At 46.1% G+C, this 17,698-nt stretch overlaps 1 protein-coding gene across 5 annotated transcripts in view; it reads right to left on the reverse strand.

Moving 5' to 3' along the window:
• Window positions 1–17,096, reverse strand: part of LOC113035437 (uncharacterized) — a 33,528-nt gene extending 16,432 nt beyond the window's left edge. The window contains exons 1-4 of one of the 5 annotated variants that reach the window (XM_026190998.2): window positions 16,402–17,096; window positions 11,585–11,623; window positions 8,731–8,787; window positions 2,796–4,232 (exon numbers count right to left, since the gene is read on the reverse strand). In XM_026190998.2, coding sequence (XP_026046783.1) covers window positions 2,796–4,232; window positions 8,731–8,787; window positions 11,585–11,623; window positions 16,402–16,861 — 1,993 coding nt within the window. In that variant the 5' untranslated portion in view covers window positions 16,862–17,096. Of the gene's footprint in view, window positions 1–2,795; window positions 4,656–8,730; window positions 8,788–11,584; window positions 11,624–16,337 lie in introns of all 5 variants that reach the window. The other 4 variants (XM_026190996.2, XM_080288084.1, XM_026190997.2 and 1 more) reach the window with 4 other exon arrangements.
• Window positions 17,097–17,698: the final 602 nt, after the last annotated feature.

Below are 17,698 nucleotides of genomic sequence, written 5' to 3' on the forward strand. Positions count from 1 at the left end.
TAACTGCAGCCTCCCACCACTGGGTGGAGGATGTGCAGCGTCACACACTTTCCTGCTGCATCAGTTTAAAACAGCGAACTCAGGGAGCGTTACCGAAACGTCATCACTTATCTGTGCTTTGACAATGTGCACGAGATGGTCTGATAGCAAACACACCATCACCTCTCCTCTATGGGACACATTTTACATATTTGTGCTCAGAGCTCGTGATTGCTTCTTCCTGCAGGCTCGAGCTATGAGAAAGTCGTCTAAATGTGAACTTCAGTCTCCAGCTGGATGCCCACAGTTTGAGCTGCAGTGATTTCACTGTGCAAACAGATGATTACATAAAGAGGAAGTGCACGTTTGCACACAGTGACCCTCCACCTTCATCTGACTCTGAATGACTTTGCCCTCTGCTGTTGTAATCCAGTGGGGACGTGACGCATTCCCCACAGTAGAAACCTGCAGAAGCTCTCCCTCAGCGGGGAGCTGGACACGCTCCAGCAGCTTTTTCCCCTCTGGCTTCCAAAATAAAAGCACTGAGCAGCTTTGATTTGATAATGTGGACACAGTGGCACAGTTATCCAGCATGTCATCGGGTCAGGCCAGGAGGACGTCCCGGGCTGGATCTGTGTTATGAATCAGGAGACTGTCACAGCTTTCTCCAGTCACATCATTCAAACTGTTCCACAACTCACTGTTTACATTAAACTCATCATCATAAACACAGTCACAGGGATGCCAGTTAGCTGAGGTGAAGACTGGCAAACAGCTGCCCGTCAGAGGCCACACCCCTAATAATGCAAGGCTTTATCCAGGTGGGTTATTGAAACGTTCTCTGCCAAAACAAAAGTTTGTGTCAGGCTGTAAAGTTTTTACATGGGAGTCTATGGTGATGGGCTCACTGCTGCCTCTGCTGGACACTACAGGAACTGCGGTTTCCAGCACTGACTGACATTATTTCTCATCTTGAAAGCTCGAGTTTTTATACGTAAGTTCAAAGATTTTCTGCTTTTGTTACAAATGACAGCAAACTGAGCCTCAGACAAAACGAGACATCTGATGCAATCAGTGTGCTCACACATGTAAGGAAATCAGTGAGCTGATGTTTTCATCGGTGAGGAAGAGGAGCTCAGACAGCAGCGCTGCACCTCGGGTTGCATAATGAAGAACATTTGCTGAGTGTTTTCTGGGTCGGAGAACCCTTTGTGGGGCTGCCAGTGTCGCAATGCAGGGAGGAGGAGGAGGCTTTAATTAACAGGAGATCCCAACACACACACACACGCGCACACACACACGCGCACACACACACGCGCACACACACACACACACGCGCGCACACACCTAAAGCCTCGGCAGCTCATCCTAGAACCACAGTCCGCTTACACAGCCTGCTGTGAGCTGATCGATATCAGTGGCCATTTAAAGGAAGATGAGGCTCTGCCGCGCTCACAGAGATGCCTCCTACAAGCCCCGAAGGACACAACTCTGCGTCTGTCTGATAAACTCTGATCAACCCGCCGCTCAGCTCACAGAAACTTTGTCACGCTGCAGTTTTCCTCCAATCATCCCCTCAGGGCAAAATGAAAACGAACCAAAAACAGACGAAACAGGAACTGGAACTGTGCAGAAATCCGCTCTGCGTTTTACAGGAGGCAGCAGAAGCTGCTTCAAGGCCCCAAAATGCCTCTTTTGGGCAATTGGTAAAGAACATTTCAACAAAAGTGTAAGACAGAAGCAGGAATAATATGCAACATATTAATAACTGAGGCGGTTTCCTGCAATGCACCAGCCAGGGAGCGTTATCACACTGACCACCGAAGCCACGGAGGCTGAACAAATAATAAAATAAAGTAAATAGACCTGCAGATGAATCACTGAGCTGCAGTCCAAACAAATCTAACCATAACTATCCCAAAGGTGACAGACAGCAGGTGGGGGCCTCCCTCAGTGACATCATACAGATCCAAGGCGATGTTTAGAGCAGCTTTGGGCTCACAGGGATAAGTGAACGTACACTCGGCTCATTAAAAAGCTCTGGTCATGTTAATGTGAACATCCAGTCCTGAGCAGTTTATAGGCGGAAAGTACAACGTCCTCCTGACTCATTACAGTTCAGGTTATTCAGCACACAGGTTATCAGTAAATGACACTAAAGCATTCAGCCTCAGAGCATGAAATCTGACACAGTCCTGTGTGACAGTAAAACATGTAGTAAAACTCAGGAACAGGGTGTGGTCGGTTCTCTGTGTGCATGTGAGCGGATGCTGGGGTCTGAGGTAGTGCTGGGTTTCAGTCCAACATCTCAGGTTATGTCCAGAGGGAGGAAGATAAAACCAGGGAGTAAGATGATCGAATTCAAAACAAAAATGCTCAGCAGGCAACCAGAAACGCCTGGTGGACTAGTGTTTGTATATTCTACTCTATAAGCTTTGTTTAAAAAGTTTAGGTTTAAAAAGGACAAATCAAAATTTAACAAAAACTAATCAAAACCAGCTTTACTTACCGTGTTTTTAAACATAAAAAAAATAAAGTGATCAAATGCACAGAAATGGTGTTACTCGAATGAGACAAATGCACAAAATCCAACAAAAGGTCGAACGATGAGGAACACAACTACAAAATGCAAATGTTAAGATTCAAAGAAATGCAAAAAGACGATGCAACCAAAGGAAACACTGACTGGTTGGTTGGATGGAAGAAAGTAATGGAGGGGAACTAAGAATGGAGATGGAAGTTATGTGGATGAACATGGAAGTGCCAGTAAAAGTGTAGTGGGGGATGGTATCCATGCTGGAACTGGGTTATTTTACCTGCTCTTATGTTCAGGTTTGGCATCTTAAACGGTTTGCCGCCCTCCGCGCTCTTCTTCGCCGCTGGCTCCTCTGGTTTGCAAACAGGGGAATGGGTGGTAGGAGCTTGGGGGGGTGGGGGCTGCTGGATGTCGAGCTTCTCCAGCTCAGCCTTGCTTTTCTGGGGGGAGGCCTGTGTGAGGAGGCGGTAGGAGCTCTGACTTGGAGCTTCTTCTTCAACCTCCGGGGGCGGGGCTACTTTTGCGATTGGATCCTTTTGTCCAAAGCTGAGATCATCATCCATGGGGATCTCCGGGGGCTTGGAGGCTGCAAACTTGGAAGTATCCAGAGCTTCGAGAAACTCGTCAATAACACCCCTAGGTGGTCTTTCGATGAATTCAAATTCCTCAGAGGAGACTTCATGCTCGGAGACCTCCTCGGCCATCTCCGGCTCCTCCAGCTCCATCTTCAGGTCCTTCTTGTCAGTTTCCACCTGGAAGCTGGCAGGGTTCTTTGCCATTGCTTCCAAGACCGGCGAAAGGGAGTCTGCTGTTGGAGACTCTGAATCCGAATCCTCAGCAGGGGTCTTCTTATTCTGGAAGTCGAGTGGCTCAAACTTTCCGGTCATTTTGGGAGAATCGTGGCTTGAAAACCAATCTTTCTGTTGAATCTTGACAGGTTCCTCTTCTTTTGCTTTAGTTGGGGTAGTTTCCTCGGCCTCTTTGACGAGATCAAATGCGCCAAAGGTTTTGTCATCTTCTGCTTTTTCTTTATCTGTAGCTCTCCCCTCCATCTCCTCAGTCATCTCTTTCAGCAGGGAAACTTTAGCCTCAAAAGCAAAGGGGTTATTAGCAGACAGATTGATCGGAGGATTGGGCGACTCCATCATCCTTCGTTCGAGGATGGGGCTCTGCTCCTCCGGACTTCCCTCAGAGGAGCCGGAGTCTAGTTTGTCGGGGTTGAGCGGGGAAGACTTCAGGATGTCTGGAAGCGAAGGCGGCAGAGCAGAATCCTCCTCTTCCTCTTCATCATCATCATCATCATCTCTGAGACCAGATGAGAACTGATTCATCGATTGCACGAGTGAGTCGGCAGTCATCTTGCCGGGCTCAAATGTTTTTCCCTCATCCAAGAAAGATGGTAGATTTTCCTGGGATTCTCCAATCTGCCCATACTGGACCAGATCGGGAGTTGGACTATCGGACATTTTAGATGCTCTGCTGTCTGACTTGGAGTCTCCAAAATGTGAGTAGCCGCTGTCCGCAAGTGGGGAAAAGCCATCAAATGGGTTATTGTTCTTCTTCACCTCGTACATCAAGTCATCTTCTTCGTCAGACTGGTTGCCGTGCAGGTCTGGCTCAAAACTTGGGGGGTTAATGGAGCCCATGTCCTTGGGGAAGGAATCCATTGAGGGCTTGGTGTTGTCTTGAGAAGCTAGGTATGGTGAATCCCAGTGCTCTGTTGGGTTAGAGGAGGCAACGTGAGACTCAGGGACCATCATCTGGGGATTCACGGGGGAGGGGCCAGTGGAAGACCTGTCTGAGCTAATCAGCTTCTCGTCAGGCGAAAAGGAAATGCCACTGTCTTCGCATGGATTATGAGGCCCTGGGTCTTTCCCTAAACTCAGGTAAGGACCAGCTAATGGATCTAGAGGGTCTTCCTTATTCTTACTACTGCCTGGTCCAGAGTCACCCCCCCAAGGCATGTCCTTGGAAAGAGTAGCAGGGGGTTCAGTGGAGAAGGAGCCCAGGGGTGCGGCAGATCCTGAAGCAGGGGGCTGGTTGGGACTCTCGGTCAAAGAGAGCTCTTCCAGAGAGTCGGGGGAGTGGAGAGGGGAGATGGGAGAGATGGGAGCAGGGGAATCACCCTTCTGCCCAAGTGCTTGAGTAGAGAGGGAGGAGGGAGAATGCAATACAGCACATATCAAAGACATACTCCATTCCTTACAGTGCCCACCACACCTGGGTAGAACAGCTACCAACAACATTCAGAAAAGGTTCAGAGATTTAGACCAGACAACGGCTATGAAAGGTGGCGGTGGCTGGTAGACCAGTTCAGTATAACCCCAAAAACAATCAGCTAAAAGGATAATACTAAATACTAATATGTTGTGTGTGATTTTAAGTCTTTTATATTACAGTATTGGCTTGAAAGAATATATTTTTGGAGTTTATGTTTGAAAAGAAATGGGGCTTGTCTAATGTTTGGGGACCAGATCCAGTATAACATGGTCATGTTGAGACATTGTTGGGATTGTATATAAATGTAATGCCTACAACAGATAGATTAGAAAAGACAAACGTTGCTTTGGTGCTGGAACACCTGACTTTGGATCCAACCTAATCGTAAACCAACACATTTGTTGTTGTTGTTTTTTAGATTTAATGATTATTTCAAACATTTTAACTTTCATGAGCAGAGATTTTCAGCCCAGCTGTCACTGCATCCCCTCTTGAAATAGTCTCAGGGTTGACTGGCTGATATGGTCTTATGCAAGCAATCAGCAGTGTTCTTTTCACTGGGAGATATTGCCTTTCAGAGGACTGACGGGGAGGAACAGGTGACTAATGAAAAACACCATCACGTTTTCTCAAAGGTGGACTCCAGGCCTAAGGATGAGTGCTGGCTTCGATGATGCTTTCACTTGTTCGACTTCTACTCACCTTCAAACTAACTGACATCACATTAAACAAATATTTGATATGACTGTATGTGATGTGCATAAAGATGATGGGCAAAGTCAAGTGATAATAATAATTAACAAAATGCTTTGTCCTGAGCCAGTCAGCAGTCACTGTTGGGCTCAGGCAAGTCCACCGGTGTAAAAACATGGGGGGATTTTTCACGGGTAACCTCTTCCTGCTTCTGCTAACAGTACTGGTTCACTCCTAAACACATACCGATTTCTTGTTATGAGAGTTACTGACCAACCATAATGTGATGGGATTTAAGTATAGTGACAAAATCATCTCCCTGCACAAAAAGCCGACAATATCATAGATTGTAAGCTTATCTTTGAAGTACGCCTGCTAAAATGGGATTGACTGCATGACTGTTGTCTTATTTCCTAAGTGGCATAAAACACATTCTTTAAGTGCTGGAAATATGAATTTAAATTAGGGCTGCTCGATTATGGCAAAAATGATAATCACGATTATTTTCACTGAAATTGAGATCTCGATTATTTGACGATATTTATTTAACAATAACAATGTGTTGAATGATGACTTTAAAGATTGTCAAAAAATAATCTAAAATAGTGTACAAATACTGATAACAGTGCAAATGTTTGCAATATAAAAAATAAATGAAAAATGTAAACATCTGTGTTTAGTGAACTTTGCAGTGTTGCTCTGTGGTGCAGCTACGACACCGTAGCAAAGTTTACACACTGTGTCTACTTGATCCACGTCTGACTGAACCCATAATGTTTCCACACCACTGAAGGTTTTTACCTCTCTTTTCAACCAACGGCCGTCACTCTCCTCTCCAAATAACTTCTGCTTAGCTTTCCGAGCTTCCCTCGGGTCCTCTTAATCAGCGGTCCCCAACCCCCGGGCCTGGTACCGGTACAGGTCCGTGAGTCGTTTGGTACCGGGCCGCGAGAGTTGAGGCTCAGGTGTGAAATGTTTAGTTTTCAGTAGAGCTGGGCGATAGAACGATAACGATATGTATCGCGATAGAACTTTTACTCGATAGAGAAATTAAGCTATCGCGATAGACCTCGCCGCTCTTGTCCTCAAAAAAAAAAAAAAAAAAAAAATAAGGTCAGCCAATCCAAATTAAGTAGCGCAGAGCCGAACCAATCACAGCCGCAGTGTCACGTCACGTGACTTGTTACGTACAGCACAAGTGCCAAGCCGCACGTGTGTTTGTTTGGGAAGCAGCCAGCGGGTAATGGAGGAAATGAGTGTGCCGACTAGAAAAATCAACCGAGCGTGACCGAAGAGAAAACAGATGATGGTTCCAATGCCGGAGAGATTGTCGAACGGAAGAGCCATAGAAGCTCCGTAGTGTGAAGGTATTTCGGCTATTTCAAGTCTGACAAAAAACAGAGTAGCGTGCACTGTAAATTGTGCCGAAAGCAAGTCTGGAAATACAATAAACTGGTGCATGCGTCACACTGTGCACCACGTTATTGTTTCGGTGAAATGAATTTCTACAATACTGTTACTGTTAATTCTACTCTCTGCAGTGTTTAAATGCTTACATATACACACAGTTACTGTCCCTCCACACATACGACTCGGTTCTGCTTCTATGCCCCAGCTTTGTTTACTTTTTCCCACCGAGGCTTCTAGACTTCTGATTGGCCAACATTTCTGCACGGTTAGGAATCTAGCGCCACCTGCTGCTTTGGCATGTTCATAGCAGCGTTTTCCTTCATTTCTGCCTTTATGTGTGGACGGGATTATTTTTTAAAACGAAAACGGAAAATCTCCGTTTTCAAAAATACCCGTGTACGTGTGGACGTAGCCTCAGTCTCTGACTGGAAGCGCTAATTCGTCATTCGGCTTTTGTCAGACTAAAGTAACTGTTAAAAGTGTTTGAAAAGCTCAGCTATACAACAAGGAGAGATTGAGAATTTCCTTTTAGTTCTCAGTTTATTTGATATTGACAAAAGTTAGTCAGTTTTGTCTGTTCTTCTGTAAAACAAACTAAGATTTATTTTTAGAATTAATATTTTGTTTCTAAGTGGAATTGACAATTTAGTCTGTTTCGTTTGTTCTATTTTGAAACTTAAACGCTTTAGCGGCTGCCTTTTGTGTAGTTTGCAATATTTGCCTTTATTTATCTGAAAAAGTCTCATGTTCCTTAAGTACATCTACCCTGTTGAACTTATTATGGGAAATAAATATTTAAAAACAAGCTGCTGATTATTTCACATTTTACTTGTGAGCAACGGCACATTTAAATCTTACAAATATAGTTATTTGGCTTATATCGTGATAGATATCGTTATCGCCTGAAATGAAAAAAACATATCGTGATATGAAAAAATCTCATATCGCCCAGCTCTAGTTTTCAGGGTTTTTATCGGTTTTCAGCGTTATTTTGTTATCGTTTTTATCGTTAACTCGGTTTTCCTGGGTCTTTTCACGTGTGTTATGAATAAATCTTCTTTTTTTCTGTACCGGTACTGGTTTTATTTTGTTGTATTTATCCGCGACACCTTAAAGGCCGGTCCATGAAAATATTGGAGACCGCTGCTCTTAATTGTTGTGACGCGTGTTCGAAATGCAGAGAGGTGCGCTCGATTTGCCACACGGAGCAGCGCGAGAGTAAAGCACGAGGGAGGGGCTAATAATCGGCTCAGTCATTTTTAATGATCGTTGAAAGCCCAGATCGTAATTGTGATTAAAATTCGATTCATTGAGCAGCCCTAATTTAAACCCACCTAAAGTAGGGAAAGAAACAACTTTTATAGCTGTAATGTTAGAGTTGGGTCTGTTTCTTTGGGAATAAACTGGACTTACACGACTACCATCCACAGTCAGGTTTGCCCACATTTGTCTGGTCTGTAAACCACCTTGGTTTGACGTTTGGTGGTGCAATAAATGTTTCCCCAGGTCTGGCGCCAATAAACCATGCCCAGAGTGTCAAACAAACTGCTAGGTGACCACAGATAATGATTCCTCTCAATTAAGTTTTCAAAATATAATTTAACAAATGCACAAACCTGAGGAGAATCATTATTCGTCTACAAACTACTCGTACAAGTTCAGGTCAGTCTACTCTACAACAGTCACATGTGAATCACAATGCAACACAAACACAGGCAAAGTCAGATTTAACAAACCCACGGCAAGCATCCCGTGTAAATGCTCACATGACGTAAAAAACCTACAGCTTCTTCCATGCGATGAGTTATTTTAAAACAAAGAGTGAAGAATAAAGAACTGAAGAGGAAAAGAAATGACCGAGACGGGGAAAGAGACGAGCAGAGAGGACTTGCCTGTAGGGAAGTGCATCAGAGGATGAGGCTGAGCTTTAGAAGAAGAAGAAGGTACATCTGTGGAAGAAACGAGAGAAAGCAGCAGAAAGTGAGTTTATGCAAGCTCAGAGGGAAAAGACCGAGAACAGAGAGAGATATCATCGCCAATACAAACTGAAGAGGAGATTTCTAAAGCCAAAAGTGGGTCTCTACGCCTCAAGTGACGGGATAAAATCTTAATCACAGCTCCCGAGCGTTAAAGAGAGAAACGTGGACGCCCACAGGGGGCTTCTTCACCTAATGCTTTTATTCAAAAAGGAGCAGCTGTGCATAGAAGTTCACACAGCTTACAGCGTTTAACAGCCTCTGTGCAATCGGACATGCCATCAATACCACGCCTTCACCCCCTCATCAGACCTGCAGGCTGTGGTTCACACTCAGTCCCTGCTGCAGGAGGCCAGGAGCCGTTTTAGCTTACTGGGCACCACGTTAGCAGTTTACACCCTCTCCAGGTACAAGAAGCCTTCATCACAGCTTCACCATCAATGTTTCTGCTGCTCCCAAAAACCAAACAAACAGTTAAAATGATTCAAATTCTTTTAGCGCCAATAAAACGATCAGCTGTTCAGCTCTCAGGTGTTGATGTTAATTCAGAGCATTTATGAGGTGAAGGAGCGTTGATGGCTTCAGAATTAGACTTTGTTCTACAATAATTCGATCATCTCACTTTCTATAAATTGCAATCTTTGCTGGTGCTGTAATGATTTCACCAAACAGCAACGTGACAGACGTTTTATGAATATAAAAGAGCATAAAATTCACCGCACTGACAACATGAATCAAACATGTTTGTTACTGTTTGTGTGGACGTGAGCACCGTGTGCTACCTGAACAAGCTCTCCGAGTTACGTAAACACGCGTTAAAGGCCGGACATGTCTTTAACTGATAGCAGATGACAAAGAAAAGGTCAGAGAAATGGTGACAGGCAGTAAAGCATCGGACGATTTGCTATGAAGAGACGTGAGGAGGTTTTCCCAGCTTTCACAGGAGACGCAACACGAGGGCGACCCAGAGGTTTCAGCAACACGCCGACTAACCATCCAAAAATACTCTAAAAATGTCAAATATGACAGATGTTTTCCAAACTCGTATGGTTACACAACATCAGCACACAGACAGGAAACTTGACTGTTGTGCAAGTCAGAAAGCTCGAGCCAACAGCAATCGGCCGATTAAACCAAATGAAGCCGAATGACATTAAGGACGTGCTGAAAACGTCTGCTTCTTCCTGCTAATGAGCTTAATGCTGTTTCCCCCAAACAGATGACTGCCTACATGTGATGGGACAAAAACAGGGAAAGTGCTCCAACAAAATCCTCCACAGCAGCACGAACACACAGACTGCTCCTGCAGTCGTGCAGCGGTTAATGCACCATATTTTATCCAAGTCCAGTTCTCACTGAGATTAAGAACAGCCGGCTGAAGAGAAGCAGACGTCGACGTTAATGCAACTGTTGCACACGATCAAGTAAATATACAGACATACAGCTCGAGCTCCTGCGCTGAGCCGACTGGTCTTTAAAACTTTAAAGGACAAACTGAGAAAGATGTTTTGGCTGATTTTGGCTTTTCTACATCTGTGTATAGAAATTAGAGGCGACGTGAGAAGCAGACTAATCTTTGACTGACAGTTACACTGCTGCACTCAGAAAAACGAGCAACACAAGTGAAAGAAAACGAGAGAAATGCCTGGAATAAGTGAAGAAATCAGAGATTTTGAGCTAAAAAGGGCCAAAAACCATTAAAAGGCAAACTCTCAGAACGCAAGCACATAAAACTGAGTCGTCTACATAGAAGTGGACATAAGAAAAACAGGACTGTTAACACCCAAAATACAAACACAGACAACACCCCTGTGTCCAGATTGGGACGTATGTGCTAATATATTTACAGACTGGTTGGTGTCGCCCGATGAGCAGAGGGCAGCTCAAACACAGGCAGCAGATACTGCAGCTCTGGATAGCAACCGGCTGAGGACAGCAGGAGCTGCTAAATAATTAACATCCAAACCTACATGGATCTCTTACCTACCCTACAGAGACTGTTTACAAAGGACGGACGTCTGCAGGTGAGCCAATGATTAAGCATCTTTGAGCTGCATTCCTCTGAGCAGCACGCAGCTCCGACTCACTGAGGGTGGAACTTGTGCTCAGCTGATCTCGGAGCTCAGCAAACACTTTGTGGTCGCGTTGAATCAAACATGAAGTTCATTTTATAAATGATGGTCCCACCAGAGTGACCGTGGCTGTGTCCACCACGAGTTTGTGTTTTTAGGATGGAGCGAGAACGACTGACTGAACACGAGACAAGCTGAGAGCACTCAGAGGAAACACTCATCATCATCTTCCTCTCGTAACTGTAGGAAGCCACGATCATAATGAAATTAAAATCGGATTGATTAGCCGGCTCCACACAGGCCTCCATCTTTAACTCAACGTCTTCATTAGCCAACAAAGAAATGATTCATAAAGAGATTAAAAAGAATGTTTTCATTCAGACTTTCATAAAATTAGATTATTAAAAGACAGAAGTCTGAACTGTGTACAGGCTGGAATGACGTTGCTCTTCATCAGTGAAGTTTCATGAAGGTCCAGAAACCATCTTTATCTCTAACGTCCTCTGAGCTCAAGGCCAAAATCAAAAACACCGACAGGAAACTTTCGTCATTTTGTGATTATTACAGATGAAAATCAAGAATCAGGACTCTGTGAATAATCTGATTAAATCATAAGCTGATTATCAGATTTATTAATGAATTGATTTTGATTACAAAGTGAAGCTGAGCTGATTACAAAGCTCAGTTTTATTTGTTACCTCTGCTGTCGAGGTTTGCCTTCCAGCGATGGAGAAGACCTGCGATGGAACCGAACAGGACATTTAACATGGAGTCACAGTCGACTAAATCTGAACTCTAACCTGTGGATTTTAATATGAAGGTAACAAAGCACAACATGGAGTCACGTTAGGTTTCGATGGCTCTCAGCAGACTCCCAGACTCAGCTGACGCTCCTCCACTGCTCATATGTCTACTTATCTCTGCATTTACACATTTTACATCCACCTAACAGCCCCGAAGCCCTAAAGTGTAACAGCAACATTAATAATACGCAGGTGTGAGCATTACCAATCATAACCAGCAGCAGCGACGCCTCGGCCTGCTGCAGGAATCGAACCTTTAACCCCGACACTTTACGACTGAGGAATGTGCTCCAAGCATCTCTCCTCGCCGCTCGAGCTAAACACAAAACTCCGCCTTCTTAAACGTGCGCTCGTCCAACCGCAGCAGCGCGTTTAAAGAGGAGGAAACCCCGAGACACCACTGCAGTCCGTCCACACACTGAACCCACGCAACCTCTGTGACACAAACCAGGACCTGTGTGGACTCATGTGACACTGCTATGTTTAATCTGACCCAGTCCCCAGAGACGGGGCTCAGGCTGAGAGGGAAACTGGCCTCCAGCTAAACCAGATCAAACCCGCCCGTAACGTCCGCTGACCTTCCTCTGAGCCCCGGCGTCTGCCTGGCTGGGACGTCTAAGGCCAAATAAACCCAAATTTAAACAGGACGGATGGAAGCGTGCAGATTTTCATGGATCTGTTCTTCCACTTCCTCGATTCACTCGCCGTCATCCATCTGACATCAGAGTTAGAAACCAGTCCAGAGTAAGTCTCGTCTGATGGACCAGGTTAGATATTCTCCATTCTACCACTCATCTCGTTCTTCAGCAGTTTTGTCTCTGAAACGTGGGCTTCTTATTTCAGATTTATTTTCCACCCGTCTTGCAACTTCCTGTCACAAAGAGAGAGGTGCTGCTGGCTGGTGCCAGGTTAGCCAAGAATTCTAACTAGCACTTCTGGTACCTGCTGGGAAAGGAAAAAGGTCAGATTTATTCTTTTCCCAGAATCCCCTGAAAGATGATCCCCTTCCAAACAGTTGGAGGTCTTTTCTACAAAGTCTGTTCTGCCTTTTCAAGGAAGTCCACACGTTTCCCAACCTGCTGCTACCACTGCTGAAGTCAGCCACTGTCAGAAGACTGCATTATTCTGACATGTGCTCTGTTAGACGTCTGCCTATGACAGAGCTCCATCTCTGATGTGAGAGGTCTGCAGTCCAGCCAACTTTAAAACACTTTTGCGTCTGCAGCAGCCGAACACGTGAAAGCTGAAGTCCGGATCAGAGCTTCTTTAGCCTGAAAACAAACAGATGACACAGTTTTCTGCCTCGTCTGATGAATCCGTTCATCGCGGGCAGGTATCACCTTTCACCGCACAGCTCTACAAGCTCTGAGCTTATCGCAGCGATAAGAGGCGGGATTAAATCAGATTAACACGAGCTCGTCGCCACGAGAACTCAGAGCTGCTGCTGACCGAGTAAAATACAAACAGAGCGGGCGTGGCTGCTGTGCCGGGTGGAGTCGCACTTAACCACACGTATGCGTCACCATCACTCTGACCACACCAGCAGCTCCTCACAAACAGACACTGACGGATGTAGGTGACCCCAAAACAATGAGATGTAGGCCGACGGCGAGCCCCAAACGATTACACGGCCTGTCCGTCACCGCGCCGCAGAAGGACGAAAACTCGCCGCAAACACCTTTTTCAAGGTGACGACCTGAATCTGTGCGAGAGCGAGGAGGAGGGAGGCAGCAGCGCCTTCATCTCTTCTGACAAACAACATGACAAACATCGAGCTCCAACATTTCTGCCCGTTTTTATCTCAAAGCAAAAACAAACATATTTTTAAAAAGGTAACTCGTCATGACGCATGCTCCCGTGGTCAGCTCGCGCTGCACGTACATCTCTACGTGTGATCAGAAATGTGCTGTTTTAAAAGCTCTAGCAGCAGAACGTTGGTATTGTAGAAAATAAAGGATCGTTTGTTGGCTCTGAGGTACAAAAACACTAAAACAAACATCAGATGGAAGCAGCTGAACTTCCCAAAGAGACGGCGTGTTTTCTTCACTACATGAAAACACGCCCTGCTTCTGTCCTCAGACATTTAAACTATGACCTGACTGCTGCACGGCCTTTAGTCCCTCCTTTCTTAGTTTGGACGTTTCTTTTCTTTTTTTTAAAGTTTGTTATTTACCGAATATTCTCAGATAAGTTGGAAGAGCAGAGTTTAGGAGAGGTGACCGGCTCGGGCAGGAAGAGCGACGCTGTTGTATTTGACCACTTAGATTTGGACCCCTGGGTCTTTGTCCAGAGCACTGATTGGATCGGGCCCAGCTCTAAAGAGGTGGCGACCACCCGAGGGATACAAGGGAGGCGGGACGGGACTGTTCCACTCCTGCACACTGTCCTGTGTGGCAGATCTGTTAGAAACCCTCGAGTTCCTTAAAATCTGCTTTGAAGAAGCACTTCAGCTGATACTGATCTCACTGGATCTAAAGAGGGATTTTATCCAGCTGCCTTTTGTGTGTGTGTTCAGTAATAAACACACAGAAACCTCCAACAAAGGTGGATTATTCCAGCACGCGCTGAAGTCATAATACATCTGCCAGAATAAAGTGGAGGCAGCTTCCTGTGATCAGACACAGTTGTTTTTACTGAAGCGTTTCAAATATTAAAAAGTGGTTTTTAAAACAGTCGTGGCTGCTGGAGGCAGAGAAATCTGGAGGCCTTCATGGGCACATTAATAACACCTCATCATGTAATGCCTGCTCTGAGCGCAGTAATTAAAAGAGGCGAGGCTGTTCATTACTTTATAATCGTGCAATAAACACAGGAGCATCAAACAAGAGGGCACTGTGGACCAGAAACAAAGAGAAAGGCAAGAACGGGCTAAAATGCAACAAAGGACGCATTTAAAAGCTTAATTTAATCTCAAATTGCCCAAAATTAAAGAAGAATTCACATCTCCTGTCCCTCCTACTCTCAGGTCACCTCCTGAGCGTGGCCTGGTTTCTGTGTGCCGAGGAAATCGTGTTTAACGGTGACATATTTTCGCCTCAGGTCTCTCAGGAGGTTAATGTGTGTGTGATGGAGCTGGCAGTGATGGAATCGATTCAGACATGGATGAATTTCTTTCTCGCTCCGTCTCTTTTGTTCTGGCTGCTTGCTGTAACAGGCGGTTTTTCCACCTCCGTCTGTGGCCTCGCCAAGCAGCCCCACCCTGCCTGCTGCTGCTCCAGCTCAGGCCTGTTTACCTGCCGAAAGCCACATTTACTCCACCAGATAAACAAAAACAACAGCGGCAGCAGCTGAAATGGAGCACTTCCTGAAAGTCTACGCAGTCCAGACATGACACAAAACGCCACGGGAGCAGGACCGAGCCCCAGCAGCCAGCGGCAGAGCCGATCTGGAGGCCTCTGGAGCTGATTCTTTTTTTCTGGGATCTGGGGTGTTGGTTTTTGGGTGAAGATTGTGGGGGTGGGTGAGGGTGTGGGTAGCCGGGGTAGGAAAATAAATCATGAAAGGCTGATTGGGGTTATTCTGGGAGCGGTGTGGAAGCCGACAGGGAGTGGACGCACAGCGGATTCCTTTGTTGTGACTAATCTCCCTGCTAACCGCGCATGCTTCCATTATCGGACGCGACCATGTCTATCCTGCCGCCGCTTAAATCAGAGCAAACAGATCCAAAGAACCAATCTCATACGGGTTTGTGTTAGCTGTGATTCTGACTCCGATATTACAGGTTTATAAAATAAAGCATTACAAGGGGAGAGCGCTGGAGTCCACCTCACGCAACACAATAGAGAAAACACACAATTTAATTTGTCTGCCTCATTTTCTTAACTCATGTCTGAAGGAAAATTCATGCCAAACATATCTGACAGCATTTCTTTGACGCTTCAGCTTTAATTTGTTGGGGGGGAGAAGGAATAAAGGGTGTGTCCGATAATGGAACCAGGATGCAACTACCGTTAGCATGCGCGGACACGCAGCGAGCGGAGAACAGATGCCCGGTTTAATAACAATAACGGCTCCGATAACGGTGGAACAAACCGCGTTTATTCCGGGAAATGTTTCCAAAAACACCCCAGTGCCGTTAGTTACAGGAAGCAGGCTGCCTCTGGTGGATAACTGGAGGATAAATGGTGCAATCCTGCCACCTCATCGGCTCACAGCCTGCTTCCTGCCGCCTGTTTGTCCGAACAGGTGGGCCGCATCACCACAACACAGCAAAAAAACCGGGCTAGCCTGCTAGCATAAAAAAACGCAAGCGTGCGCAAAAAAACACCGCAACTGTCTCGTTTTTAAAAGAAAACACGCTCCGTGACTCCAGGAGTCTACCTCCCATCCATTTAGCGCAAACAGCAGCCAGGCTCAGTGATGAAGCACCTTTCGCTCCCCTCTGGGGTAGCATCGCTAGGCGGCTAAGAGGCTAAGCACTTAGCGAACAACACCCTGGAGAAATCCACACAAATTTAGCACAATCTAACACAACATAACTGAGACCAGGCGTTAAACGTGTCCAAGGGAGAAAAGGCAGCACTCTACCCCGCCTATTTTTATCTGCAGGTCGTTTTCCCCATTCAGGTGCACAGAAAACCGGTAAAAATGAAAAAAAATATCCAGGTGCATTTCACCGAGTTTTAGGTAAAAGGCTTTAAAAATAGACCTTAAAGGTGTCCCTCCACTCTCGAATAACCCTGTCCTGCCGTTTATCCATCAGTGATACTCACACGACGCGGGAGCCGCTGGTTGCGCTGTCACCGCAGATCGCTCTGCTGCCTCTGCGGGGGATGGCGCTGCTTCTCGGGGTTCGGCCACTGGGAGGGCGTCGCTCTCGGGGGCAGGTTCTGGCTCCGGTGCGATCTTTGTACTCGCCGGCTCGGCTTTGGGAGCGGCCACTTCAGGCTCCTCGTGGGCAGAAGCTGGGCTGGTGGAGTCTGGGACTGCCGGTTTGAGGGCTGGCTCCGGTAACGTTACCGTCTCCTTTAGATCAGGGAGGGAAGTTTGCGTGAAGTCGTCAGGAACACTATCTTCAGCTCGGTGCCGCTCCAAAGCGTCTTTAGCCCCACCAACGAGGTCCACAATGTCGTCATCCAGGAGGTAGTGGTCCGGTTCGGCCTGGTAATGGTGCACCTCGTCGTTGAACATAGGAGTGGTGGAAGAAACTTGATGCTCCTCGCTGTCTGCCATTTTTCTTGATTTTTCCCTCCTCCAAACGGTCTCCTGAGGTTGGAAAAAAGTTTCAGCTCCGGTAAATGTCCGCTCAGTCAGTCACCTCCTGTTGCACACGTCCACCAGGAAGAGCCGTGAAACCGCACCGTGAAGTCTCCGCCTGTATTCTGCCTCTGACCCCGGACAAAGTTGGAGCAGCTCACCGCAGGACAGTCACCACAGAGTCGGACCCGAGTCCCCAGATGGCCGCTGAGTGGGGGAGAAGGGGAAACACCAACGACCAATTACCTACGGCTTAACCCCAGAGTGACACAAGCTGTGACCAATCAGAGAGCACCGAAGGTGGGCGGGGCGTGATGGGACGCCGCCACAAAAGTGCTAAAAAGCAGAAAGTTGATTGCTCCTGTCCTGACATGACTTTCACATGTTTATAACTATGATGGTGTGAACTCTGAGGGCGAGGAGCTCAAACTAGTCGCCTTACTGAACTATTCAAGTCACGTGATCCTGTTTGAAATCACTGATCCTGTAGAGCATAGGTGTCAAACTCTGGCCCGTGGGCCACATTTGGCCCGCAGTGTAATTACATTTGGCCCGCGAAGCCATACCAAATTACTACTAGAGCTGGCCTACTGGTATTATACAGCTAATATCTATATATATATCGTTTAGTATTAAGCCTTGCTTGTTCCATATTCAGTTTTTCAGCAAAACTTGTTTGAGTCAATAAGAAAAGATTGATTCTTATATCTGGAGAAAGATTTTTTTCCAATAAATATTAATGTTAGCCCGCAACATTGTTCCAGTTTTGAATTTTGGCCCACTGTGTATTTGAGTTTGACACCCCTGCTGTAG

The sequence above is a fragment of the Astatotilapia calliptera genome, chromosome 13, assembly GCF_964374335.1.
Source record: "Astatotilapia calliptera chromosome 13, fAstCal68.1, whole genome shotgun sequence".
NCBI lineage: Eukaryota > Metazoa > Chordata > Actinopteri > Cichliformes > Cichlidae > Astatotilapia > Astatotilapia calliptera.